The sequence below is a fragment of the Balaenoptera acutorostrata genome, chromosome 4, assembly GCF_949987535.1.
Source record: "Balaenoptera acutorostrata chromosome 4, mBalAcu1.1, whole genome shotgun sequence".
In the NCBI taxonomy this organism is placed as follows: domain Eukaryota; kingdom Metazoa; phylum Chordata; class Mammalia; order Artiodactyla; family Balaenopteridae; genus Balaenoptera; species Balaenoptera acutorostrata.
In genome coordinates this window covers 31,716,581-31,742,679 of record NC_080067.1, presented here as the reverse complement: position 1 = coordinate 31,742,679, position 26,099 = coordinate 31,716,581, and the positions used below count along the sequence as shown (strand labels likewise).

The 26,099-nt window shown below is 38.2% G+C and overlaps 1 protein-coding gene across 4 annotated transcripts in view; it reads left to right on the top strand.

Annotated features, from left to right (window-relative positions):
• PLSCR4 (phospholipid scramblase 4) overlaps window positions 1–10,435 on the top strand; it is a 37,955-nt gene extending 27,520 nt beyond the window's left edge. For 3 of the 4 annotated variants that reach the window (XM_057546034.1, XM_007188097.2, XM_057546033.1), the window contains exons 5-9: window positions 2,768–2,810; window positions 3,739–3,965; window positions 5,539–5,700; window positions 7,400–7,558; window positions 8,438–10,434. In XM_057546034.1, coding sequence (XP_057402017.1) covers window positions 2,768–2,810; window positions 3,739–3,965; window positions 5,539–5,700; window positions 7,400–7,558; window positions 8,438–8,491 — 645 coding nt within the window. In that variant the 3' untranslated portion in view covers window positions 8,492–10,434. Of the gene's footprint in view, window positions 1–2,767; window positions 2,811–3,738; window positions 3,966–5,538; window positions 5,701–7,399; window positions 7,559–8,437 lie in introns of all 4 variants that reach the window. The other variant, XM_007188098.2, reaches the window with a different exon arrangement.
• Window positions 10,436–26,099: the final 15,664 nt, after the last annotated feature.

Below are 26,099 nucleotides of genomic sequence, written 5' to 3'. Positions count from 1 at the left end.
CCCATAGTTTTCATCAACCAGTCCTGTCACCTCCCAAAACATACAAGGTAAATAAAAATAGGGGACCTCCAAGGATACTGTTTCAGGTCAAGTTCCAGAGAAGCCCTTTCCACAACACAGAGACTCCCTAATTTTTATCTATATGGACATTCTAGGACCGGGCCACCCATTTCAGAAACTGGGGCAACATGCCCACAGGTTTGTGTACCGCCAAATGGTATTGTTTAAAAACCCATGTCAGAAATAAAAATGTTGCTTAACGAAAATAAGATAAACCTAGTATTGCAAATCCCTTAGAAACTACTAAATCATGTTTCACTTTTAGAAAAAGCAAGTGTTGAAATATTGATACATTATAAGCAAGGGACTTGCCAATTCAATACATGTCTCCCCACCGTAGTCAACCAAATGTTCCTTGAAGTTGACATGTTTCTCTTTTCAGTTTTATATACTGACTGTTAATCCTGTGCATTGAAAACCATTGTTACAAAGTTATAGTGTTGATCTTTGAAAGTAATACAGTTGGATCAGGAAAATTTGGATTTTACATAAACCAAAAACTTTATTAACCTGTTGTTTGGCAAAATATTGACAAAGCCAGTCATTCAGGTACAGTGCTAGGGTAACCCCTACGTTATTTTGGAAGCTTATAAAATGCTTATAAGTTAACCAAGTTTAGAAAGTTTATTTTTTTACTTGATGATAAATATAGAAAATTTCCTTAGAAATCCAATATCTGGAGTCATTTTTTTTTAAAAATGTATAGCTTTAATATTGTTCATTTAAGTATTAAAAACCCATTTTCTTGATTTCTTCTATTACTTTCAGTGAAGTTAAATGGACATATTTTATGAGTTCTATTTTCCCTTTCAGCAATGTTTTTAGTTAAAAAAAAAATTGAAAAAGAAACAAACAAAACAGATTTAGAGCCAGACACACCTGGCTTTTAATTCTAGCTCTACTCTCTCCTCACTCTACTACCTTGAGTAACTTTTCTAACCTCTTGGTGCTTGAATTTCATCATCTATAAAATAGTGCTAGTGATACCTACCCTATTGGGTTGTTAGGAGAATTTTTAATGAGATAAAGTTTGTAACGTGCCTAATATTTTTGGCACATGGGACCCACCCAGTGGATAATAGCTGTGTGGATGTTTTTAGTTGAACCACCTTGTGTGTAGGTGGAAGACACAGAGCCAGGCATCCAAGCATTTTCTTCATCCTAGCCTTTTATTTTTTATTTTTGGCTGTACCTTAGTTCCCTGACCAGGGATTGAACCCATGGCCCCTGCAGTGGAAGTGTGGAGTCTTAACCACTGGACCGCCAGGGAAGTCCCTATCATAGTCTTTTTGCCATCTCGTGTGCAAATGACATGAATCATTATCAGGACTATCCTGACACTGTAACATCCAGAGTAGCAGGTTTACATTATTTCTAGAGTATTGCCTTAGCCAGTGACTCCACACTTTGTTAGAACTGCTTCTTAACAACCGTAGTATCTTATTGGGTAAACTTCTTTCACAGTAACAGGCATCATTTCTTTAGAATATTTTGCTCAGCAGTGGAAGCTCTTACCAAGCAGTGAATATTTTTACTTTTTAATTATAGATGTTTAAGAGTCCCTAGAGTTTTTCAAAGGGACTGTAAACCACCCTAGTGGCCACTTTTGATAATTTTGTTAAGACATGTTTAGGCCCTCTCACCTGACTGTGTTTTCATAAAAGAAAAATTTTTTAATGAAAGAAAGATTGTATCCTCTCTATACCCTCCTGTAATGGATCACGCCACAAAACGTTTACATTATTTTAAATTTTATTTATTACCACAGTAATGTAATGTTCATTAATTAATGTATTCAACAAACGTTTGGTAAAATATGGCATTTCAGGCAATGTTCTGGGCTCAGGCATTAGGAATGATCTAATGATCTAAATTATCTAAAATTATATAGATATGAGTAGTCTGTCCTTAAGGGGGTTTCTTTTCTGCTAGGATGTTCTCAAGTATGACAGATGATGGGCCAAAGTGTTAATCTTTACAGTGACTCCTAAGTAAAGTTAAGGTAGAAGTTGGTCTAATGGTATTACCAACCTCCCTTTTCAAGGGATTCCATCCTTGGAGAATGTTTCCTCTCCTTTGCCCTAATCCTATTCACATGCTTCCAGCTCTCTTGGATCTTCCCCTATTAAAGTCTGCACTTAGGGAAGACCCTGGCATCAGCAGCCCAAGTGAATGGAAGTCAGTGTGTTAACCTCTTTCAGAAGTACTGTGAAGTAATATGAGATCGGACATTCCTGTGCAAGGTCCACCCTGCCTCATTCACTCTCCCTAAGCCACTGAGAAAATTGGCTTCTCTGTGGCTGGTCCATGTTAAACTGTCCCGAACTTCCTGAGAACTCCAGTCTGTGGGTGACATGTCAGAGAGACCAATGAGTAGGAACTGAACTAGGCAACATAGCTTCTTCTAGGTGGTGTTACGGAAGCAGGAAGATGATTTTCTGATATTTTAGAGAATTGTTTCAATATTTTACGGTGGACCTGGAGGAAAGTGTTCTATCTGGACGGCTCTGCTAATAACCATCTGATCAGGTGCAGATGGGCTGATTTTGCTTGATAAAAATGTTTTTGATTCCATTCAGTTTCAGAAACATATTTTTGTATCAATTGATACATTTAATTTCTGTCTCATCAGTTTTTTTTTCTAATACTGGTTTGATTTGATTCTGTTATTTCTCTCTCTCCTAATTGCTTTGTTCTATCCCAACAGTTGGACAACATACATGTTCTTCAGCATTTTGAACCCCTGGAAAGTATGTATAATTTTGTAGTGTCCAGCAATATTTGAATCAGGTGAAAATTTGCATTATCCAATATCTAGTTCCTTATTTATATTGATCATTTTTTAGTGGTTCAAAGAGAAAAGACTATCCTCTATTACCCTATCTTCAAGAAAGTAATAAAGGGACTTAACTTTGTATAATTTTATCTGTTTACACATCATACATGAGCTCTTAGATTTCAAAAGGACTTAACATTTTTACTTGGTCGAACCCCCTATCCTTTACCTGTCTCAACTCCTCCATATTCACTTTTCATGGACAAGGAAAAGAAGGAACAAAAAGACTAGACGAGCTAGTCAAGGGCACCCTAGTCAGCTAATCAACAGCAGAGCTGGAAATAGAGTCTCAGTCTGCTGAGTTCTAAGTCCAATGCTGTGGAAGTAAGAAAAAAATCCCGGTAAACACAATGCCTGTTCTCAGTTCCCCTCACTGTATCAGATCTACACCCTCATTTCATTCATTTTACCTCCACATAGAGCCTTTGACTTTTCTTGGTTGGTTTTCTTATTTGCAATTAGTAATGACCCTAATCCTCTCAGCATATTTCATAAGCTGATTAATTCATGGTCTGGTATATAATTTCCTTTAAATGTTTTTATAATTAAAGTTTTCTTAATTCAAGTATTCCAGGAATATTGTTGCCAATCTTTGCTTCTATGTGGAAAAGTTTTAAAAATCATTTTACACTGAACTTCTTAAAAGAAATGTTTTAAAATTTCAAAATTACGTATATACTTATAGGGCATATGAATTGCAATGGCATTCTAATAATTGCATATTTTTCGCCTGAAATATTTTAAAGAGCTCTTTTGCTTTAGACCCCTGTGAAATACTATGAAAGGACTTCTTGAGGCCCATTTTAACTGCTTCTAAAATAAGATGGCTCTCTCATTTTTAGTGATAACAGGTTTTGAAACTAATAATACATATGATATTAAAAACAACCTGGGCCAGATGGTTTACTTTGTGACCGAAGACACAGATGACTACACCAGGAATGCTTATCGGACACTGAGGCCCTTTGTGCTCCGGGTCACTGACTGTATGGGCCGAGAAGTCATGACAATGCAGAGACCTTTCAGATGCACCTGCTGCTGCTTCTGTTGCCCCTCCACCAGGCAAGAGGTCAGAGGACAGAAGTCTCATCCGTTGTTTCCTCCTGATCCAACTCTTCCCTGCACGGTTGTGCTCCTTCCAAAGCTGCACAGGAGGGGACTTTCATGGCATGGGCAGAATGGAAGAAGATAGTGGGGGTGGGGGGAAGGAAGCCAAATGCCAAATTGTCTTACCTATGGAAAAACCACAAAGACATTTTGCATGTGGGTTCATGTCTTCAGGTGCTAGCTGAGGGGGTCAAGCACAAATGAGGGTTATTTAGTCAGTGATCGCAATTCTATCCATTGTGTCTACTGAATTAGAAATTAGCCCGTTACCTAGAACACACATTTGTCTAAATGTTCCTACATATCCCCAAATAAGGTCACACTAAATGTAGACATGCTTTTAAATAGAATCGGAAGAAACTTCAGATACTTTTACTCTACCCATCATTATCTACACCTTGTTACAGATAAAGAAAGGGTGGCTAAAAAAGAATAAGTGCCTGAGGATGGTGTTACACTTGGTAGATGCTGGAACTAGAAAGCAGGTGTGCCAAGTTACAGTTTGGTTGCTCTTCTGTAATCTGTGCTGCCCTAGGAAAATTGTTTGTTACAGGGAAAAGAAAAGTTTTAGAGAGAGATCCAAGAGAATTTGAATTTCGAATATGCCACCTACTTAAAAGTGGGCAATTTACTTAACCTGTTTTAGCCTCAGTGTTCTTAATACATTAACTGGGCAGAAAAAAATACCTCCTAGGATTACTGGGATTTTAATTATATGTTAAGTACCAGCATTTGCAATAGAATTTACTTATAGCCTCTGTGCCTTGATTTATTCACCTATAAAATGGAGATATTAATAGTACCTATCTCATAGGATGGTTATTTGGAGGATTATATAGTAAATAAATGTCAACTGTGTTAGCATAGTGCCTGGCAAATAGTTTAGTGCTCAGTGAGTATTAGCAATTGTCAGATAGCTTACTCCTTTGTCATTATTGTCTTTGTGTAATAACAGTCTTATATTTGAGATGAATCTCCACTTCATCCTATACTTATACACACATTCTGTTGTCTTCACAACACACAATTTTCAGAATGCCTCTTTTCTCTTTTGTTTTCTATTACAATTGTCATGTCTGAGATATCAGTCTAAGAAGCTGGCATGTTACTTTTTCATGGATTGTGCCAGAAGACATGAGACCCCTAGGTCAGCGGCAAAGAACTTTATTACAGCACAGGAAGCAGCATGAGCTCCAGCACGTGTGCGTAGGTCCCCTCATCCCCAAGTTCTACAGGGATGACTCAGGGGATCCCAGGTAGATGCTACATATGCAGCTGAGGGACATGGAGCTTGGAGAACTGACCATTTTATAACAAGCAGTAATTTTGTCCCAAAGGGAACATGACTTCATCTCTCAAGGCTGTTCACTGAAATACAACCCTAAGAAATAGCCTGGGGATAATGGAAGACTCTTTCCCAGTGGCAGTTTCCCTAGTTCTTGAATGAATTAGGAACATACCTAGGTTGTGTGTATCTGTGTATGTGTATACCTATACATGTAGCACCTTCGCCTCTGTCACTGCTTCATTTGCAGCTGGAGGTGCAGTGTCCTCCTGGCGTCACCATTGGCTTTGTTGCCGAGCACTGGAACCTGTGCAGGGCAGTGTACAGCATCCAAAACGAGAAGAAAGAAGACATGATGGGAGTGCTTGGGCCATGCTCAACCTATGGCTGTGGTTCAGATTCTGTTTTTGAGGTAAACAAATATAAAAATAAATGTTTCTGCTATTTTTTCTACATCTACTAACAGACCTCAGAATGATGCGCTTTTAGATGATTTTTTTGTGTGTGAATGAATAAAGTAGTGTGAGGAAAGAGTTATCTAACCAGTTGACATTGAAAAATTTTCAAATTATCATTAGGGGATTGCTTAATGTTTTCCACAATGTGAGCTTCTTTTGCATGATTTCACTGTTTGATAAAGATAAGAAGAAACCATTTAAAACATTAAACCTGAGAGTGAATAGCCTAACCTAATCCCTTTATTTTATTCTTGGCTGTATTTCACTAACCATTTTTACCAAAGATTTCCAGGAACAGAATATAGGTCCTGAGTAATGAAAAGGCCCCACATATCACAGAACCAATAGAGCACCCCTGAGGTTGTGGAAATTGCTTATTTGCAAGATAGAAGTCTGTCTGCATCCTCAAGAAACAAGACGACAGTGATAAACAAGGATAAATCTATAGTGGATTATAACATTTTCTGGAAGAAAGAAAATCCTTCTGTTTTGCCTTCATCTCAATGGCCACAAAATGAGAGCTTATTACTCTTAACAGTTGTGACAAAGGAGATTCCTGGGCTTCTTAAAGAGTTCTTTCTAAATGCCTCGCAATTCAACAAAATTGATAATCCAAAATTGCTCATTCAAATATTTTCTATGACACCCAATAAACTTTCCTTAGTTCTCATTTTACATAACCATCTCATCAACCATTACTTAGTTATTAAAAGGCCGTTATGGCTAGATAGAAAGTGTAGGCTTCCTTGGTGGCACAGTGGTTAAGAATCCGCCTGCCAATGCTGGGGACAGGGCTTCGAGCCCTGGTCTGGGAAGATCCCACATGCCGCGGAGCAACTAAGCCCGTGTGCCACAACTACTGAGCCTGCGCTCTACAGCCTGTGAGCCACAACTACTGAAGCCTGTGCGCCTATAGCCTGTGCTCTGCAACAAGAGAAGCCACCGCAATGAGAAGCCCGCGCACCGCAACGAAGAGTAACCCCGGCTCGCCGCAACTAGAGAAAGCCCGCGTGCAGCAACAAAGACCCAACACAGCAAAAAATAAAATAAATAAAATTAAAAAAAAAAAAAAGAAAATGTGGATAAGCCAGATTTTGAGGGCAGGGGGTGTGGATCATTTTAATCACCATAATGTAGTGTTTGGGTATTATCCTTGGGGCAAGTGCCTTCTAGAAGCTGAAGCCCTTTGGGATTCTGACGTACTTTAAGAAGACAGGGCCCACAAAAGCCTGAGTGATCATAATGGATTTTGTGAAGTGAAAAGAACCATACCACCTTGCTTTTGCTAACGTGTTTCCCTCGACTGGGAAAGACTCCCTCCCAATCTCCAATTCCCACCCTTTGCTATATGAAAAAGAATTTCAAAATCAGTTTAAATCATACCTCCTCTGACAGGCTTCCCTAATAACTCATTTGAGGGTGAAGAAAGAACACTGGCCTGAGAATTGTAAGATACTCCCCAGCTTGGCTGTCAACCAATTGCAAGGCACTTAACCCTTCTTGGCAATAATTCCCTATTTGAAATTATATTATTACTAGATTCATTTCCTGCACCATATTTATACTACCTCAGTGTAAACTGCTTATAAACAGGAGAATAAAGCATGTAGTTGAACACATTTCAATCATAAAGTCACATTCTTGTCTTTCTAGGTCATATCCCTTGATGGTGTATCCAGTATCGGCAGTATTACTCGGAAGTGGAATGGTGTGTTATCAGCAATGAGTGATGCTGACCACTTTGAAATTCACTTCCCATTAGACCTGGATGTGACAATGAAAGCCATGATTTTTGGAGCTTGCTTCCTCATTGTAAGCCTTTTGCTTCTGAGTTATCCTGAGAGAATTATTCTTTCTGATGAGAAGCAATGTAGTGCAGTAGAAAGGCAATAAGGTTTGAAGCTGTCTCTGCCACTTACTAGTTATATGTCTTGCAAAGTGTTTAACACTTGCAAGCCTCAGTTTCCTAATTTGTAAAATGGAAATGAAAATACTTATTTATATATATATATTTCAGGGTTATGAGTATTAGCTATCATATGAGTAAAGGGGCCAGGAAAGTGCTTGAAAGATACTAGGCATCCAGTGGGTGTAATTGTCATCATTTCATGTTACTTATCGTTCTCACTACGTAAAGATGCCTATTCTTTGATTTCTTAGTGAAATAAAATAACTCTAAAGCTGATGTTCTTTTCCTTCATCTATTACCTCTTTGTCAATATACTCCTTGGTGTTGTACCATCCTAGATTTATTAGGTACAATTTCCTTGCTGTATTCCTGTCTGATTAGTGGCTAATATTCATAAGTAAAGCATAGAAATAAAGTTGATAGCATTTACCTTAAAAACCTAATTAACATATTGCAATTGGTATATTTAACATTTTTAATATTGATTATCAAGTTTTTCCTCCTTTCAACAATGAAAATTTAGTTAATTGGTACCCCAAATGGAAAACTTATTGACTACCCACAGTTTCAAATTTGCAATTGCTGTTCTTCATATTAGGTTCTCTTCATGAAGATTTCCTTAGCTTGATTTATTCTTAACTGGAATGAGATCACCTGATAAATTATGAAGAATAACATTTTGTGCATTGTACCTAATTATCTATTTACATTCTTTATTTATATAATTATTTATCTATCTAATTTGATATTTATCTATACATATAATTTTTTTCCAATTTCAGGACTTCATGTATTTTGAAAGCTCTCCACCACAACGTTCGTCCACTCATAATTGAAGGATACTGCAAATCGGCAATTCTGATTAATGAAAAAAATTTAGAAAAGTTGGTTGGGCTTACAGTCAGCCCTCAATTATTCACAAATATATGTATCTGCTCTTGCAGATTATTGTTATTGGGTATTAGCTTTGACAGGTAGGCTGAGAGTGTAAGTGCAAGAACACATCTAAACATGTGTTTCTATTGAGTATCTGTCTCCCTGTCTACTTGGTAGACTAGGAGTTTACCTGAAAAAGTTATGACCCATTAACCAAGTAAACTTGAAAACACTTTAAACATGAAATGAGGGAAAATGAATCCCAAAGCTTTCACATTAATTGATAGTAAAATGATGGGCTTTTTAGAGCAATCTTTGTTGAGATAGAGTAATATAGCTTCTCTCTCTGACCCTCTCCTCTCCATCAATATGTCCAGTTACTGAAGACAAATTTGATTCCAGGTGAAAAGAATGATACTCTTCATTGTTAAAAACAAAAAGGAAGGCAGACAGAAATATGTTTTATTGCACAAGGAAAATTTTACCTGTGCAAATGTATCAGAACCTCATTTTGCAAACTTCATAAAAGTTTCAATGGAAATTTTAATTTTATTACAAAATAAAACATGTTTTTCATATCATAAGGTTATATTTTCCATGCCTCATTTACTAGCATACACAATCAGGAGCTGCCTCTGTATGAAGATGGGGTCAGACTACCAGGACCATTAACCAATCTAGATCTCTGAGCAATTTAGAGACATCAGTGCCCTTATGAGAAGCTTGTATTTAATACATTTAATCTCTCTTGGTTATAGATGTCTTACATGTAAAATAGGTTTGGTCGAATCTCTAGGATTGCCTATTGAACCTGTGTCTCATTTGATATGACACAGAGGAGATGATTTTTTTTTTTTTTCTTACAAGAAGATCCCTGATTTGAACTGTGCTGTTCAAATTGCAAGAGTTGGAGTTTTGTTTTTAAATTTTGAAATGTGACATTCTGCGTAGCACTTGGTAAAAGCAAAAATTACAAATGCAGACACTGCTTAATATTGTTTTGCTGTTTTTTATTTAAATGGTAGATAAATCTGTATCTATGCAAAGAAAATGATAAAACACAGCAAACATGCTGCTTCTCTGGGATCTATAGCTTATCAGTAAAGATTATTTGGATCAACATAGTAAAAGTATAAATTACACTTATTTGTATTAACTAGTTAAAATCACAGTGTATTAGTGAATACACTCTGATAAATCAACTTGCCTCTACTGCACTTTAGCTTCCTATCTAGACATGAACTGTGTTCTTTCAGCACAGCCAGTACATAGAATGGAATGTATTCTTCCACTGCTCTTTGTTAAAAGAAGCAAGACTGAGTGTTCTTTGGTATGAGATGAAGGCCTTCACCCACAGTTCCTGTTGAAGTGAAAGAAAGGTGCCTCATTTTAAAATTAAATTCATCTTTTCCTGGTAAATGTTTTTTCACCCAGTTTCTTGTAATGTTCATTTTTATATGCTACTACTAGCTTTCTAAAGAAATGTAAAAACTGCTTGTTTCTAAAATAATAATTACCTTATATTTAAGGCAATTGTAGTCTTAAACGGACAGATATATTATTTCTTATAATGATGTCTGACATTTGATATAGCAGATCAGACAATAGTATTCAGAAACTTTACTATATCAACTTTTCATTTTTACTTGTCTACATCCCTACATTCTAAGACCTGATGCATAATACTAAGAAAAAATTATTTCTAGCATGACATTTTAAATTTCTGTTTAAAGTTTTTGTGGTATTAACATGTCTCTTACAATTTCTTTCTTTAAAAATAATACTATGTTTTTTATATTTTTATACTACAGTTTATATTATAATTTTTATGTTTCTTAACGATATTTCATTGTGTAAAACTGATCAGATTGATTAACAAAACAAGACATTCTCTGAAATGTGTGTGTTTTCATGTTTCATCGTATTGTTTTTGGCTTCTAAATAAATATAATATAGTTTATGGTAAAATACTGTTTTATTTTTGGCTTGTGATTGAGGCTTTGCAATAGACTGGATGTTTGTATTCCCATCCGCCCACCCCCCCAAATTTATGAATTACCCGTGTGACGGTATTTGGAGTGGAGCCTTTGGGATGTGATAGGTCATGTAGGTGGAGCCCTCATGAATGGGATTAGTGCCCTTATAATCTGCCAGCCTTGATCTTGGAATTCCCACCCTCCAGAGTTAAATGTTTGTTGTTTAAGCCACTCAGTCTGTAGTATTTTTGTTATAGCAGCCCAAACAGACTGACAGAAATTGGTACTGAGAAATGGGGATGCTGCATAACAAATATGTAAAAACGTGGCACTGGCTTTGGCACTGGGTGAGGAATAGAGGCTGGAAGTTTTAAGGTGCATACTGGTAAAAGCCTAGATTGCCATGAACAGAATTTTAAAGATAATTCTGATGAGAGCTTAGGAAGAAAAGAGGCAAACTGTAGAGAAAACCTCAATCTTCTTAGAGAATACCTAATTAAACATGAACAGGATGTTGGTAGAAATATGGGCAATAAAGACCAGGATGGAAATGAGGAACATGTTATTGAAAACTGTAGAAGAAGTGATCCTTATCATAAAGTGGCCAAGAACTCTGGCAGAACTGTGTCCATGTTCTAGTGTTTTGTGGAAGGTAGAAATTGCAAGTGGTGAAATGGGATACCTAGCTGAAACAATTTCTAAGCAAAGTGTTGAAGTGCAGCTTGGCTCCTCCTGACTGCTTACAGTAAAATTCAACCTGAGAGAATGGACGTAAAGATGGGATTGTTAAGCCACAAGGAAGCAGAATTTATTTATTTATTTAGAATTTTATTTTATTTATTTTTTTATACAGCAGGTTCTTATTAGTCATCCATTTTATACACATCAGTGTATACATGTCAATCCCAGTCGCCCAATTCATCACACCCCCCCACCCCACCACTTTCCCCCCTTGGTGTCCATACGTTTGTTCTCTACATCTGTGTCTGTATTTCTTCCCTGCAAACCAGTTCATCTGTATCATTTTTCTAGGTTCCACATATATGCATTAATACACGATTTTTGTTTTCCTCTTTCTGACTTATTTCACTCTGTATCACAGTCTCTAGATCCAGACACGTCTCTACAAATGACCCAGTTTTGTTCCTTTTTATAGTTGAGTAATATTCTATTGTATATATGTACCACATCTTCTTTATCCATTCGTCTGTCAATGGGCATTTAGGTTGCTTCCATGACCTGGCTATTGTAAATAGTGCTGCAGTGAACATTGGGGTGCATGTGTCTTTTTGAATTATGGTTTTCTCCAGGTATATGCCCAGTAGTGTGATTGCTGGATCATATGGTAATTCTATTTTTAGTTTTTTAAGGAACCTCAATACTGTTCTCCATAGTGGCTGTATCAATTTACATTCCCACCAACAGTGCAAGAGGGTTCCCTTTTCTCCACACCCTCTCCAGCATTTGTTGTTTGTAGATTTTCTGATGATGCCCATTCTAACTGGTGTGAGGTGATACCTCATTGTAGTTTTGATTTGCATTTCTCTAATAATTAGTGATGTCGAGCAGCCTTTCATGTGCTTCTTGGCCACCTGTATGTCTTCTTTGGAGAAATGTCTATTTAGGTCTTCTGCCTATTTTTTGATTGGGTTGTTTGTTTCTTTAATATTGAGCTGAATGAGCTGTTTATATATTTTGGAGATTAATCCTTTGTCCGTTGATTTGTTGGCAAATATTTTCTCCCATTCTGAGGGTTGTCTTTTCATCTTGTTTGTAGTTTCTCCTTTGCTTTGCAAAACGTTTTAAGTTTCATTAGGTCCCATTTGTTTATTTTTGTTTTTATTTCCATTACTCTAGGAGGTGGATCAAAAAAAGATCTTGCTGTGATTTATGTCAAAGAGTGTTCTTCCTATGTTTTCCTCTAAGAGTTTTATAGTGTCCGGTCTTACATTTAGGTCTCTAATCCATTTTGAGTTTATTTTTTTTTGTTTGTTTGTTTTTTTTTTTGTTTTTTTTTTTTTTAATTTTATTTATTTATTTATTTATTTATTTATTTTTGGCTGTGCTGGGTCTTCGGTTCGTGCGAGGGCTTTCTCTAGTTGCGGCAAGTGGGGGCCACTCTTCATCGCGGTGCGGGGACCGCTCTTCATCGCGGTGCGTGGGCCTTTCACTATCGCGGCCCCTCCCGTTGCGGGGCACAGGCTCCAGACGCGCAGGCTCAGCAGCTGTGGCTCACGGGCCCAGCCGCTCCGCGGCATGTGGGATCTTCCCAGACCAGGGCTCGAACCCGTGTCTCCTGCATTAGCAGGCAGACTCTCAACCACTGCGCCACCAGGGAAGCCCTTGAGTTTATTTTTGTGTATGGTGTTAGGGAGTGTTCTAATTTCATTCTGGACTAATTTCATGTAGCTGTCCAGTTTTCCCAGCACCACTTATTGAAGAGGCTGTCTTTTCTCCATTGTGTATCCTTGCCTCCTTTGTCATAGATTAGTTGACCATAGGTGTGTGGGTTTATCTCTGGGCTTTCTATCCTGTTCCATTGATCTATATTTCTGTTTTTGTGCCAGTACCATATTGTCTTGATTACTGTAGCTTTGTAGTATAGTCTGAAGCCAGGGAGTCTGATTCCTCCAGCTCCGTTTTTTTCCCTCAAGACTGGGAAGAAGAACTTAAGATTAGGAAAATTCTCAGCCTATCCGTATTGCAAAAAATGAGAACACTAAGGGCATGGTCAAGTGACTGATAAGGAGATTAGTATGGATCAGCCATCTGATCAGAAGCCAGGCACTATTCTCCAAGACAATGAAGAACGACCCCCAAAGGGGATTCAGAGATCAACAGAGCTGCCACTCCCATCACAGGCCCTGAGTGCAAGGGCCTGGGGAGCAGAGTGGTTCAAAGAAGGGACCACCAGCACCTGTGGGACCTTTGTGCCAGCTGTATGGTGCCATCTCACATGTAGGGCTCTGATCTCTGTAGTCTGTGCCACACTCCTCCAACACCCCAGATGAAGTTCTGGTAGACCCCCAGTGTAGCATGGGCCTCAGCGGTTGCCCTTCCAAAGGGCACAGGCAGCAAACTTTGGTGATGACCATATAACCCTGTCTCCATTGGCACAGCTCTGGCGAGACATGGCTGCCTTTACCTAAATTGCAGGGGATGGGGCCACCTGGGACACTCATGGGCCAAGGACCCTAGACCCAGAGAGCCATGGAGCCCAGGCAGAGAGTTGCTGCAGGCCTTCCTGCTGAGCCCTGGGGTGATATTGCCATCCCAGTGGGTCTAGAAGGCAGATCATTGAATCAAAGAAGATTATTCTTGAGCCTTAAGGTTTAACATTGTTTGTCCTGTTCAGTCTTGGACATACCTGGGAACTGTCCTCCTTTATTCTTTCCTGTTTTACCCTTTTGGAATGGAGATGTCTATCCTATGCCTGCCCCACCATTGTATTTTGGAAGCACACAACTTGTTTGGTTTCACAGGTTCACAGCTGGAGAACAATTTGCCTCAGGATAAATCACACCTTGCGTCTCACCCATAGCTGACTTGGACAATATTTAAATAAGACTTCGGACTTTGTAGGAGTAACTAGCTTTCTGATATAACCAAGTTATTTATAAGTGCTTATTTGTAATTCAGTTATTTAAGACAAATTTAAATTTTAAGTATGATTTCAATGCCAGTATATCATGCAGAAAAGCTGCTAGAATTTGTAATTGTTGGTGAAGGGTACATTTCAAACATTTTTTTTCTTAATGACAGATTTCCCAGAAATTTTATAAAAATCTGGTTACTAGACTAATTTACTAGCTGAATTTTCCAAACAACTAGATGTTAAATTAAGCTCAAGTCTAGAATAAGCAGTGATTCTGGGGAATGTCATCCTGCCCCTGATGGGACTGCTGGCTACTTCTCAGTCCTTTTTCCCCCCAATAGTCAAGGTTTAATGTAATTTATACTGAAAGATGCAAGCTTGGGAAACCCATAGGTCTGGATTTAATCAATGAATACCAAACTCAGCTTTTTGGCTGGTGATAGCTAATATTTAAAATGGATCTATTCCCATAACTTGGTCGACCATTGCAGAATGCATTTCCCATTTGCCTCTAGCTTCCTAAATTGTAAAACCCAGAAAAGAGAAAAACAGAATGATACATTCCAAGTGTAGTCAGAGTGAGGCAGCATAGTATGCTACATGATTATACATAGCATGGTTAGTAATAGCGCACGGTAGGCATTCACTCAGTAGACATTCACCTCTGCCTAATGAATAACAATAAAGTCAGTGAATATATTTTTGCAATATTTGTTATAGTAGCCTGTAAAAAGTTTTAACATCCTCTCTACTATTTCACTCTATCAATCATTACTTTATTGAGCATCTTCTAAATTCAGACACTGAGCTATTTCTGAAGCAGAGGGAAGCACAAATGTGAAAAGGACATAATTACTACTCTCAGGGGCTCACAGGCTAGTGGATGAGACAGATTTTTAAACAAAATACACATCTTTGAGGACCAGGGTGGACATGTGTTCAATGGGATGTTGGCATATTCAATAGAGACCATGTCACTAGCACAATCTGAAGTGTTGGGTGATATATTTCTGTCCCATTTAATCAGACAGTCAGGCTGCCTGGTTGTGTCATAAGCTCAGGTAAACTTCCTGGCACTGCTGGAGATCAGTAGGATGCATTTTACAGCGTGTTGGCAAACTGAATACATGGTGAATGTAACTGAAATGGTCAATTTAGTAAATTTTCATCAAACAAAGCAGGGATTGATGGTTTATTACAGTAAACATAGAGGTCGAGACAGTTGTACATTTAAGATGCTCAATGAACATTTGTTATCTTTAAAAAGTTTATTGATGTAAAATTGGCATACAACGTTATATTGGTTTCAGGTGTACAACACAATAATTTGATAATTGTATACTGTGAGATGATCACCACAATAAATCTGCAGGCATACCTTGGGATATTGCGGGCTCAGTTCCAGACCACCACAGTAAAGCAAATATTGCGATAAAGTGATTCACACAATTTTTTTTCTGTTTCCCAGTGCATGTAAAAGTTATGTGAATAATATACTGTAGTCCGTTAAGTGTAAAATAGCATTATGTCTAAAAAAAAACCAGTACAGACCTTAATTTAAAAATAGTTTACTGCTAAAAAATGCTGTCATTTGAGCCTTTAGCAAGTTGTAGTAACATCAAAGTTCACTGATCACAGATCACCATAGAAAATATAATAATGTTGAAAAAGTGTGAAATATTGCAAGAATCACCAAAATGTGACACAGAGGCATGAAGCGAGCAAATGCTTTTGGAAAAAATGGCACTGATAGACTTGCTCTACACAAGGTTGCCATAAAACTTCAATTTGTAAAAAACATAGTACCTGCAAGCACAATAAAGTGAAGTGAAATAAAATGAGGTATGCCTCTAGCTCCCATCTGTCACCATACAAAATTAACTTTTTGGCACCTTTCAAGTATGCTCTGCAATGTTACTGACTATAGTCACGATGCTGCACATTCCATCGCCATGACTTATTTATTCTGTAAGTGGAAGTGTGTACATCTTGACTCCCTTTCACCCATTTGACCCACTCCTCAGCCCCCTTCCGCTCTGGCATACACCATTCTGTTCTCTGTACCTATGATTCTTGTTTTGTTTTTTAGATTCCACGTATAAAGGAAATCATTCAGTATTTATCTATTTCCTGTAGCATAACTTCCTAAGGTCCATCCATATTTTCACAAATGGCAAGATTTCTTTCTATTTATGGCTGAGTATTATTCCATTGTGTGTGTGTGGATAGATAGATAGAGATAGATACATGTATATACAGATATACCACAATTTCTTTATCCATTCATCTTTTAGTAGACACTTAGGTTGTTTCCAAATCTTGGCTATTGTAAATAATGCTGTAGTGAACATGAGGGTGCATGTATCTGTTTGAATTAGTGTTTTTGTTTTCATTGGGTAAATACCCAGAAGTAGAATTGCTGGATTGTATGGCAGTTCTATTTTTACTTTTCTGAGGAACTTCCATAACATTTTCCATAGTGGCTGTACCAATTTACATTCCCGCCAAGAGTGTGCAAAGGATCCCTTTCCTCCGCATCCTTGCCAACACTTGTTATTTCTTGTCTTTTTGATGATGGCCATTCTGACAAGTGTGAGGTGATATCTCACTGTGGTTTTGATTCACATTTTCCTGGTGATTAGTGATGTTGAACATGTTTTCATGTGCCTGTTGCCCATCTGCATGTCTTCTTTGGAAAATTATCTATTCATATTCTCTTCCCATTTTTAAATTATATTGTTGGTCTTTTGCTGTTGAGTTTTATGAGTTCTTTGTATATTTTGGGTATTAACTCCTTATTGGATATATGATTTGCAAATATTTTCTCTCATGCAGTAGGTTGTCTTTTCATTTTGTTGATGGTTTCCTTTGCTGTGCAGAAGCTTTTTAGTTCGATGTAGTACCACTTATTTATTTTTGTTCTGTTGCCTTTACTTTTGGAGTCAGATCACACTGCCAGAGAGGCAGTGGGAAAATGCCTTGACCCTGCCTGCCAGACAGCTGCAGTGATGCAGCAGGAGAGTGCCTTTGTGCGCATGACTGCAGGCTTTAGCAAGGGAGTGGGAGAATGATGCCACAACTCATGCTCACTGGTCCGAGCCGGGGAGCTTGGGGGTGCTGCAACCTTTCACCCCTGCCAGCCTCAGCAAGGCAGTGTGAGGGTGTCCCATCCACATATGCCCTCCTGTGCTGTCGGGGTAGAGAGAGAGTGCAAAAATGACGTCAACCATTGCCTTTTTCTCTGGAGAGAGTCCCAACTGCCACCCTGCCCCTCCAGCAGCACTAAACATGTTTAATGTTTCTAATGCTGTTGTTAAGTAAAAAGTGATTCATTTAAAATGGTGCCAGGGGCTTCCCTGGTGGCGCAGTGGTTGAGAATCTGCCTGCCAATGCAGGGGACACGGGTTCGAGCCCTGGTCTGGGAAGATCCCACATGCCATGGAGCAACTGGGCCCATGAGCCGCAATTGCTGAGCCTTCGCGTCTGGAGCCTGTGCTCCACAACAAGAGAGGCCGCGATAGTGAGAGGCCCGCGCACCGCGATGAAGAGTGGTCCCCGCTTGCCGCAACTAGAGAAAGCCCTCGCACAGAAACGAAGACCCAACACAGCAATCAATCAATCAATCAATAAATAAGAACGTGAATTTCTTTAAAAAAAATAAAAAAATAAATAAAATAAAATGGTGCCAGCTCTAATGGAAAAAAATCTAAAACACACACACACATTTATATAAATATATGTAACGGAATCACTTTACTGTATACCTGAAACTAACACATTGTAAACAAACTATATTTCAATGAAAAAACATTTTTAACTAGGTATAATAAAAATATTATACTTGAAAAGAAAAATAAATAAAATGGTGCCAGCTCTTCTGTAAATCAGACTCATAAATTTATTTGGCGACATTACAGGAACATTCTTTTCCTTGAACAGTTTTAAAAAAACATGTTTGCTCAAATTGTCTTAGCTAATGGGTCATTAAATATAATTTATTTAAGTTTTAATTTCTCTCATTATAACACATAAAAACAGTTAGCAATTAGACAGTTTTAAAAACTCTTGATTTTGCAGCACTAGGCACATAGAGGGTGCCAGAGAGACACAATTAGAATGACAAAATATTTGTCTAGTTTTACAGCACGCCCTACACCTTGTCAGTCTACTATAGGGGGCAGCACCAGCTCGTGGATTTCTTTAGTACGCTCTGCTCATTTTTTTTCAGTCAGGAATATATTGGTACTAATCTATAACTTTTAATGAATAGAATCAAAGGGCTTTAGAGTTAGAAGGGCATTGAGGTGTATCTGCTCTACATTCTAATATATAAACGAAGAAATTGAGAGAGGCCCTGGTCATGTGTCCAAAGTTATAGCAGGAATTAGTAGTAGAACCAGAAGTAAAAATGGATGTCCATTCTTTTTTTTTTGCTGCGCCGAGAGGCTTGCTGGATTTAGTTCCCCAACCAGGGATTGAACCCGTGCCGCCACGGTGAAAGCACCGAGTCCTAACCACTGGACCGCCAGAGAATTCCCAGGCTTCCATTCTTTATTCCAATTTCCTTCCACCAGACCAAGAATTTAGCAGTGATTTAAAACATTTTAATGCAACATCTTTCATAACACCAGAATTTTAACCAATAAAAAATTAAAACCCAGTTTAAAACTTTTCTAATCTTCTAACTCATTTTTAAGCACATGCTTATAGAGTCTACAGTACTTCAATACACCGTATTAATTTCACAGAGGTCTTCTAACTACAAAGGAGAAACTAAATTACAATGTTACAAAAACAACAACAAAAACATTTAAAATGTTTATGTCATGGGTAACATAGAGGGTTACTTTATTTATTTATCCATTCATCCACTGATACGATTGATACCTTTTATAGTCACCACTCACATCTGAGTTCAATTTCCTTATTAAAATATGTATTTAGATTTTTTGGTAAAAGTCTATTCATTGTTTGATAGATTTTCCTGCTTTGAAGAAATATAATTGCTGGTTCAAAATGGAGTATCAGTTGTGCAAAGACAATCATAGCACTACCCTGAGTAGGGAAGTGGAAATACAGACAAAAGGACAGTTGACACAACTCTTGCCTGGATGTGTCCTGTCTGCCTGCTGGCCCATCAGATGACGTGGAACAGATGACGTGGCTCAGGATGTGGGAATATTTCATTCCGGGATCTGGTGGATGGGGTGAGAGTCAGCAACGAGGATTATTCCTGGCAATGCTAAGTGTCTATTTTATCCCCTTACGTGGCTTTGCTATCATTTTTTCTACTAGTTAGGCCATTTCTGTTTTTCTCTCTGTTTTCTGTGTTTGTATATCTCTCCCCATTCTATAGGGCTTTGTGTATGTCTGTTTACAACATGTTCATGGCACATGTTTGAGATAAGGCTACAGGACTTGCCTGGACGTGGAAATCAGGAAGAGTTTATGCCATTTTCTTCACTGATAGCCCTGTAACTTTTAAAGGGAAACTGTATTTATATTGCTGGTGTTTTGAAAGATTTATCTTGTGAATGAAATTAATTGCGAGGTAGACAAGGGAGGGAAGCACAAATTATTTTTATCCTCCTAAGGCTGTTCTAAGGATATTGGGGGTTCTCTGGCAACAGTAGGTTTACAGAGTGGTATAGAATCAGTTACCTTCCCTGTCTCAGGCAGAGCTGGAAGACAGGAGGGGTCCCTGGTGGAAACTTGCACCTATAAAACTTACCCCGTAGAAGAGCTGGGAATGTCAGGCTGCCTCCCCAAAGAGAGGCAAAAACAAGGAACTGCTCATGTCCCGTTCCTTCTTTTAAACTCACTAGCTGGATAAGTCATCCTTGCTCCCTGAGGCGAGTAAATGAGGGGAAGGAGAATGGCCAGGAGTGTTCTCCAGTGCCACTGCCATCGCATGGAACGTCAGGAGTGGAGAATTATTGCGGTAGAGATGGTTCTGTCCCCTCAAGTCTCCTCTCACCTTCTTCCCTTATATTTTAGCCTCTGATTTCACTGATGCACAGTGAAGCCTTGAATACACATAATATTTCCTTGACGTGGTGACATGGCAAAATTCTGGTCCATTAAATGTGAAGTCTGGCAACTTCTTTAAAAGATAAATGACACGTATCATTTGCCTCTCATTGATTCCTGCTTCCTGCAGGCTGGCAAAACAGATCAAGCATTTAATAGTGGATACCTCTGGGAAGTAGAATTGGGTAAGTTCATCTTTATTTTAGATGCTATTTTATTTCTTGGATTTATTATAATAAATTTTTATTATAATTTTTTCATAATTTAGAAAATTAAAAATAAACTTTAAAGTTTTCTATAGCTGGCTGTCTCTAGGATGTCATATTTTAGGCTATAATTTAGGGCTTCCTAATGCTGAAGGAACACTGAAATTTACTTTTCCTTAATTGCAATGTAGGGGGCCTGCCCCACCCCACCCCCACCACCCCCCCCCACCCTCCCCCCACCCCCCACCCCGCCAGACACTGATTTAATTGCTCTGGAGTAGGATCCAGGCACAAGTGCTTTCAAAAATTCCCTTAGAGAGCAGAAGCAAGAAACACTACAATCCTGCAGCCTGTGGACCAAAAACCACAGTTACAGAAAGATAGACAAGATGAAAAGGCAGAGGGCTATGTACCAGATGAAGGAACAAGAAAACACCCCAGAAAAACAACTAAATGAAGTGGAGATAGGCAACCTTCCAGAAAAAGAATTCAGAATAATGATAGTGAAGATGATCCAGGACCTCAGAATAAGAATGGAGGCAAAGATTGAGAAGATGCAAGAAATGATTAACAAAGACCTAGAAGAATTAAAGAACAAACAGAGATGACCAATACAATAACTGAAATGAAAACTACACTAGAAGGAATCAATAGCAGAATAACTGAGGCAGAAGAACGGATAAGTGACCTGGAAGACAGAATGGTGGAATTCACTGCTGCAGAACAGACTAAAGAAAAAAGAATGAAAAGAAATGAAGACAGCCTAAGACACCTCTGGGACAACATTAAACGCAACAACATTCGCATTATAGGGGTCCCAGAAGGAGAAGAGAGAGAGAAAGGACCAGAGAAAATATTTGAAGAGATTATAGTCGAAAACTTCCCTAACATGGGAAAGAAAATAGCCACCCAAGTCCAGGAAGCGCAGAGAGTCCCATACAGAATAAACCCAAGGAGAAACACGCCGAGACACATAGTAATCAAAGTGGCAAAAATTAAAGACACAGAAAAATTATTGAAAGCAGCAAGGGAAAAATGACAAATAACATACAAGGGAACGCCCATAAGGTTAACAGCTGATTTCTCAGCAGAAACTCTACAAGCCAGAAGGGAGTGGCATGATATACTTAAAGTGATGAAAGGGAAGAACCTACAACCAAGATTACTCTACCCGGCAAGGATCTCATTTAGATTTGATGGAGAAATCAAAAGCTTTACAGACAAGCAAAAGCTAAGAGAATTCAGCACCACCAAACCAGCTCTACAACAAATGCTAAAGGAACTTCTCTAAGTGGGAAACACAAGAGAAGAAAAGGACCTACAAAAACAAACCCAAAACAATTAAGAAAATGGTCATAGGAACATACATATCGATAATTACCTTAAACGTGAATGGATTAAATGCCCCAACCAAAAGACATAGACTGGCTGAATGGATACAAAAACAAGACCCATATATATGCTGTCTACAAGAGACCCACTTTAGACCTAGGGACACATACAGACTGAAAGTGAGGGGATGGAAAAAGATATTCCATGCAAATGGAAATCAAAAGAAAGCTGGAGTAGCTATACTCATATCAGATAAAATAGACTTTAAAATAAAGAATGTTACAAGAGACAAGGAAGGACACTACATAATGATCCAGGGATCAATCCAAGAAGAAGATATAACAATTATAAATATATATGCACCCAACATAGGAGCACCTCAATACATAAGGCAACTGCTAACAGCTATAAAAGAGGAAATCGACAGTAACACAATAATAGTGGGGGACTTTAACACCTCACTTACACCAATGGACAGATCATCCAAAATGAAAATAAATAAGGAAAAGGAAGCTTTAAATGACACAATAGACCAGATAGATTTAATTGATATATATAAGACATTCCATCCAAAAACAGCAGATTACACGTTCTTCTCAAGTGCGCACGGAACATTCTCCAGGATAGATCACATCTTGGGTCACAAATCAAGCCTCAGTAAATTTAAGAAAATTGAAATCATATCAAGCATCTTTTCTGACCACAACGCTATGAGATTAGAAATGAATTACAGGGAAAAAAACGTAAAAAAGACAAACACATGGAGGCCAAACAATACGTTACTAAATAACCAAGAGATCACTGAAGAAATCAAAGAGGAAATCAAAAAATACCTAGAGACAAATGACAATGAAAACACGACGACCCAAAACCTATGGGATGCAGCAAAAGCGGTTCTAAGAGGGAAGTTTATAGCTATACAAGCCTACCTAAAGAAACAAGAAAAATCTCAAGTAAACAATCTAACCTTACACCTAAAGAAACCAGAGAAAGAAGAACAAACAAAACCCAAAGTTAGCAGAAGGAAAGAAATCATAAAGATCAGAGCAGAAATAAATGAAATAGAAACAAAGAAAACAATAGCAAAGATCAATAAAACTAAAAATTGGTTCTTTGAGAAGATAAACAAAATTGATAAGCCATTAGCCAGACTCATCAAGAAAAAGAGGGAGAGGACTCAAATCAATAAAATCAGAAATGAAAAAGGAGAAGTTACAACAGACACCGCAGAAATACAAAGCATCCTAAGAGACTACTACAAGCAACTTTATGCCAATAAAATGGGCAACCTGGAAGAAATGGACACATTTTTAGAAAGGTATAACCTTCCAAGACTGAACCAGGAAGAAACAGAAAATATGAACAGACCAATCACAAGTAATGAAATTGAAACTGTGATTAAAAATCTTCCAGCAAACAAAAGTCCAGGACCAGAGGGCTTCACAGGTGAATTCTATCAAACATTTAGAGAAGAGCTAACACCTATCCTTCTCAAACTCTTCCAAAAAATTGCAGAGGAAGGAACACTCCGAAACTCATTCTATGAGGCCACCATCACCCTGATACCAAAACCAGACAAAGACACTACAAAAAAAGAAAATTACAGACCAATATCACTGATGAATATAGATGCAAAAATCCTCAACAAAATACTAGCAAACAGAATCCAACAACACATTAAAAGGATCATACACCACAATCAAGTGGGATTTATCCCAGGGATGCAAGGATTCTTCAATATACGCAAATCAATCAATGTGATACACCATATTAACAAATTGAAGAAGAAAAACCATATGATCATCTCAATAGATGCAGAAAAAGCTTTTGACAAAATTCAACACCCATTTATGATAAAAACTCTCCAGAAAGTGGGCATAGAGGGAACCTACCTCAACATAATAAAGGCCATATATGACAAACCCACAGCAAACATCATTCTCAATGGTGAAAAACTGAAAGCATTTCCTCTAAGATCAGGAACGAGACAAGGATGTCCACTCTCACCACTATTATTCAACATAGTTCTGGAAGTCCTAGCCACGGCAATCAGAGAAGAAAAAGAAATAAAAGGAATCCAAATTGGAAAAGAAGAAGTAAAACTGTCACTGTTTGCGGATGACATGATACTATACATAGAGAATCCTAAAACTGCCACCAGAAAACTACTACCGCTAATTAATGAATATGGTAAAGTTGCAGGATACAAAATGAATGCACAGAAATCTCTTGCATTCCTATACACTAATGATGAAAAATCTGAAAGAGAAATTATGGAAACACTCCCATTTACCATTGCAACAAAAAGAATAAAATACCTAGGAATAAACCTACCTAGGGAGACAAAAGACCTGTATGCAGAAAATTATAAGACAGTGATGAAAGAAATTAAGGATGATACCAACAGATGGAGAGATATACCATGTTCTTGGATTGGAAGAATCAACATTGTGAAAATGAGTATACTACCCAAAGCAATCTACAGATTCAATGCAATCCCTATCAAATTACCAATGGCATTTTTTACGGAGCTAGAACAACTCATCTTAAAATTTGTATGGAGTCACAAAAGACCCCGAATAGCCAAAGCAGTCTTGAGGGGAAAAAATGGAGCTGGAGGAATCAGACTCCCTGACTTCAGACTGTACTACAAAGCTACAGTAATCAAGACAATATGGTACTGGCACAAAAACAGAAACATAGATCAATGGAACAAGATAGAAAGCCCAGAGATTAACCCACACACCTATGGTCAACTAATCTATGACAAAGGAGGCAAAGATATACAATGGAGAAAAGACAGTCTCTTCGATAAGTGGTGCTGGGAAAACTGGACAGCTACATGTAAAAGAATGAAATTAGAATACTCCCTAACACCATACACAAAAATAAACTCAAAATGGATTAGAGACCTAAATATAAGACTGGACACTATAAAACTCTTAGAGGAAAACATAGGAAGAACACTCTTTGACATAAATCACAGCAAGATCTTTTTTGATCCACCTCCTAGAGTAATGGAAATAAAAACAAAAATAAACAAATGGGACCTAATGAAACTTCAAAGCTTTTGCACAGCAAAGGAAACCATAAACAAGACAAAAAGACAACCCTCGGAATGGGAGAAAATATTTGCAAACGAATCAACGGACAAAGGATTAATCTCCAAAATATATAAACAGCTCATTCAGCTCAATATTAAAGAAACAAACATCCCAATCCAAAAATGGGCAGAAGACCTAAATAGACATTTCTCCAAAGAAGACATACAGACGGCCACGAAGCACATGAAAAGATGCTCAACATCGCTAATTATTAGAGAAATGCAAATCAAAACTACAATGAGGTATCACCTCACTCCTGTTAGAATGGGCATCATCAGAAAATCTACAAACAACAAATGCTGGAGAGGGTGTGGAGAAAAGGGAACCCTCTTGCACTGTTGGTGGGAATGTAAATTGATACAGCCACTATGGAGAACAATATGGAGGTTCCTTAAAAAACTAAAAGTAGGGCTTCCCTGGTGGCGCAGTGGTTGAGAATCTGCCTGCTAATGCAGGGGACACGGGTTCGAGCCCTGGTCTGGGAAGATCCCACATGCCACGGAGCAGCTGGGCCCGTGAGCCACAATTGCTGAGCCTGCGCGTCTGGAGCCTGTGCCCCGCGACGGGAGGGGCCGCGATAGAGAAAGGCCCGCGCACCGCGATGAAGAGCGGTCCCCGCACCGCGATGAAGAGTGGCCCCCGCTTGCCGCAACTGGAGAAAGCCCTCGCACGAACCGAAGACCCAACACAGCCAAAAATAAATAAATAAATAAATAAATAAATAAGAAAATCCTTTAAAAAAAAAAAAAAAAAAACTAAAAGTAGAATTACCATATGACCCAGCAATCCCACTACTGGGCATATACCCAGAGAAAACCGTAATTCAAAAAGACACATGCACCCGAATGTTCATTGCAGCACTATTTACAATAGCCAGGTCATGGAAGCAACCTAAATGCCCATCGACAGACGAATGGATAAAGAAGAGGTGGTACATATATACAATGGAATATTACTCAGCCATAAAAAGGAACGAAATTGAGTCATTTGTTGAGACGTGGATGGATCTAGAGACTGTCATACAGAGTGAAGTAAGTCAGAAAGAGAAAAACAAATATCGTATATTAATGCATGTATGTGGAACCTAGAAAAATGGTACAGATGAGCCGGTTTGCAGGGCAGAAGTTGAGACACAGATGTAGAGAATGGACATATGGACACCAAGGGGGGAAAACTGCGGTGGGGTGGGGATGGTGGTGTGCTGAATTGGGCGATTGGGATTGACATGTATACACTGATGTGTATAAAATTGATGACTAATAAGAACCTGCAGTATAAAAAAACAAACAAACAAGACAACTAATACTAAACTTTCATTGGGTTAT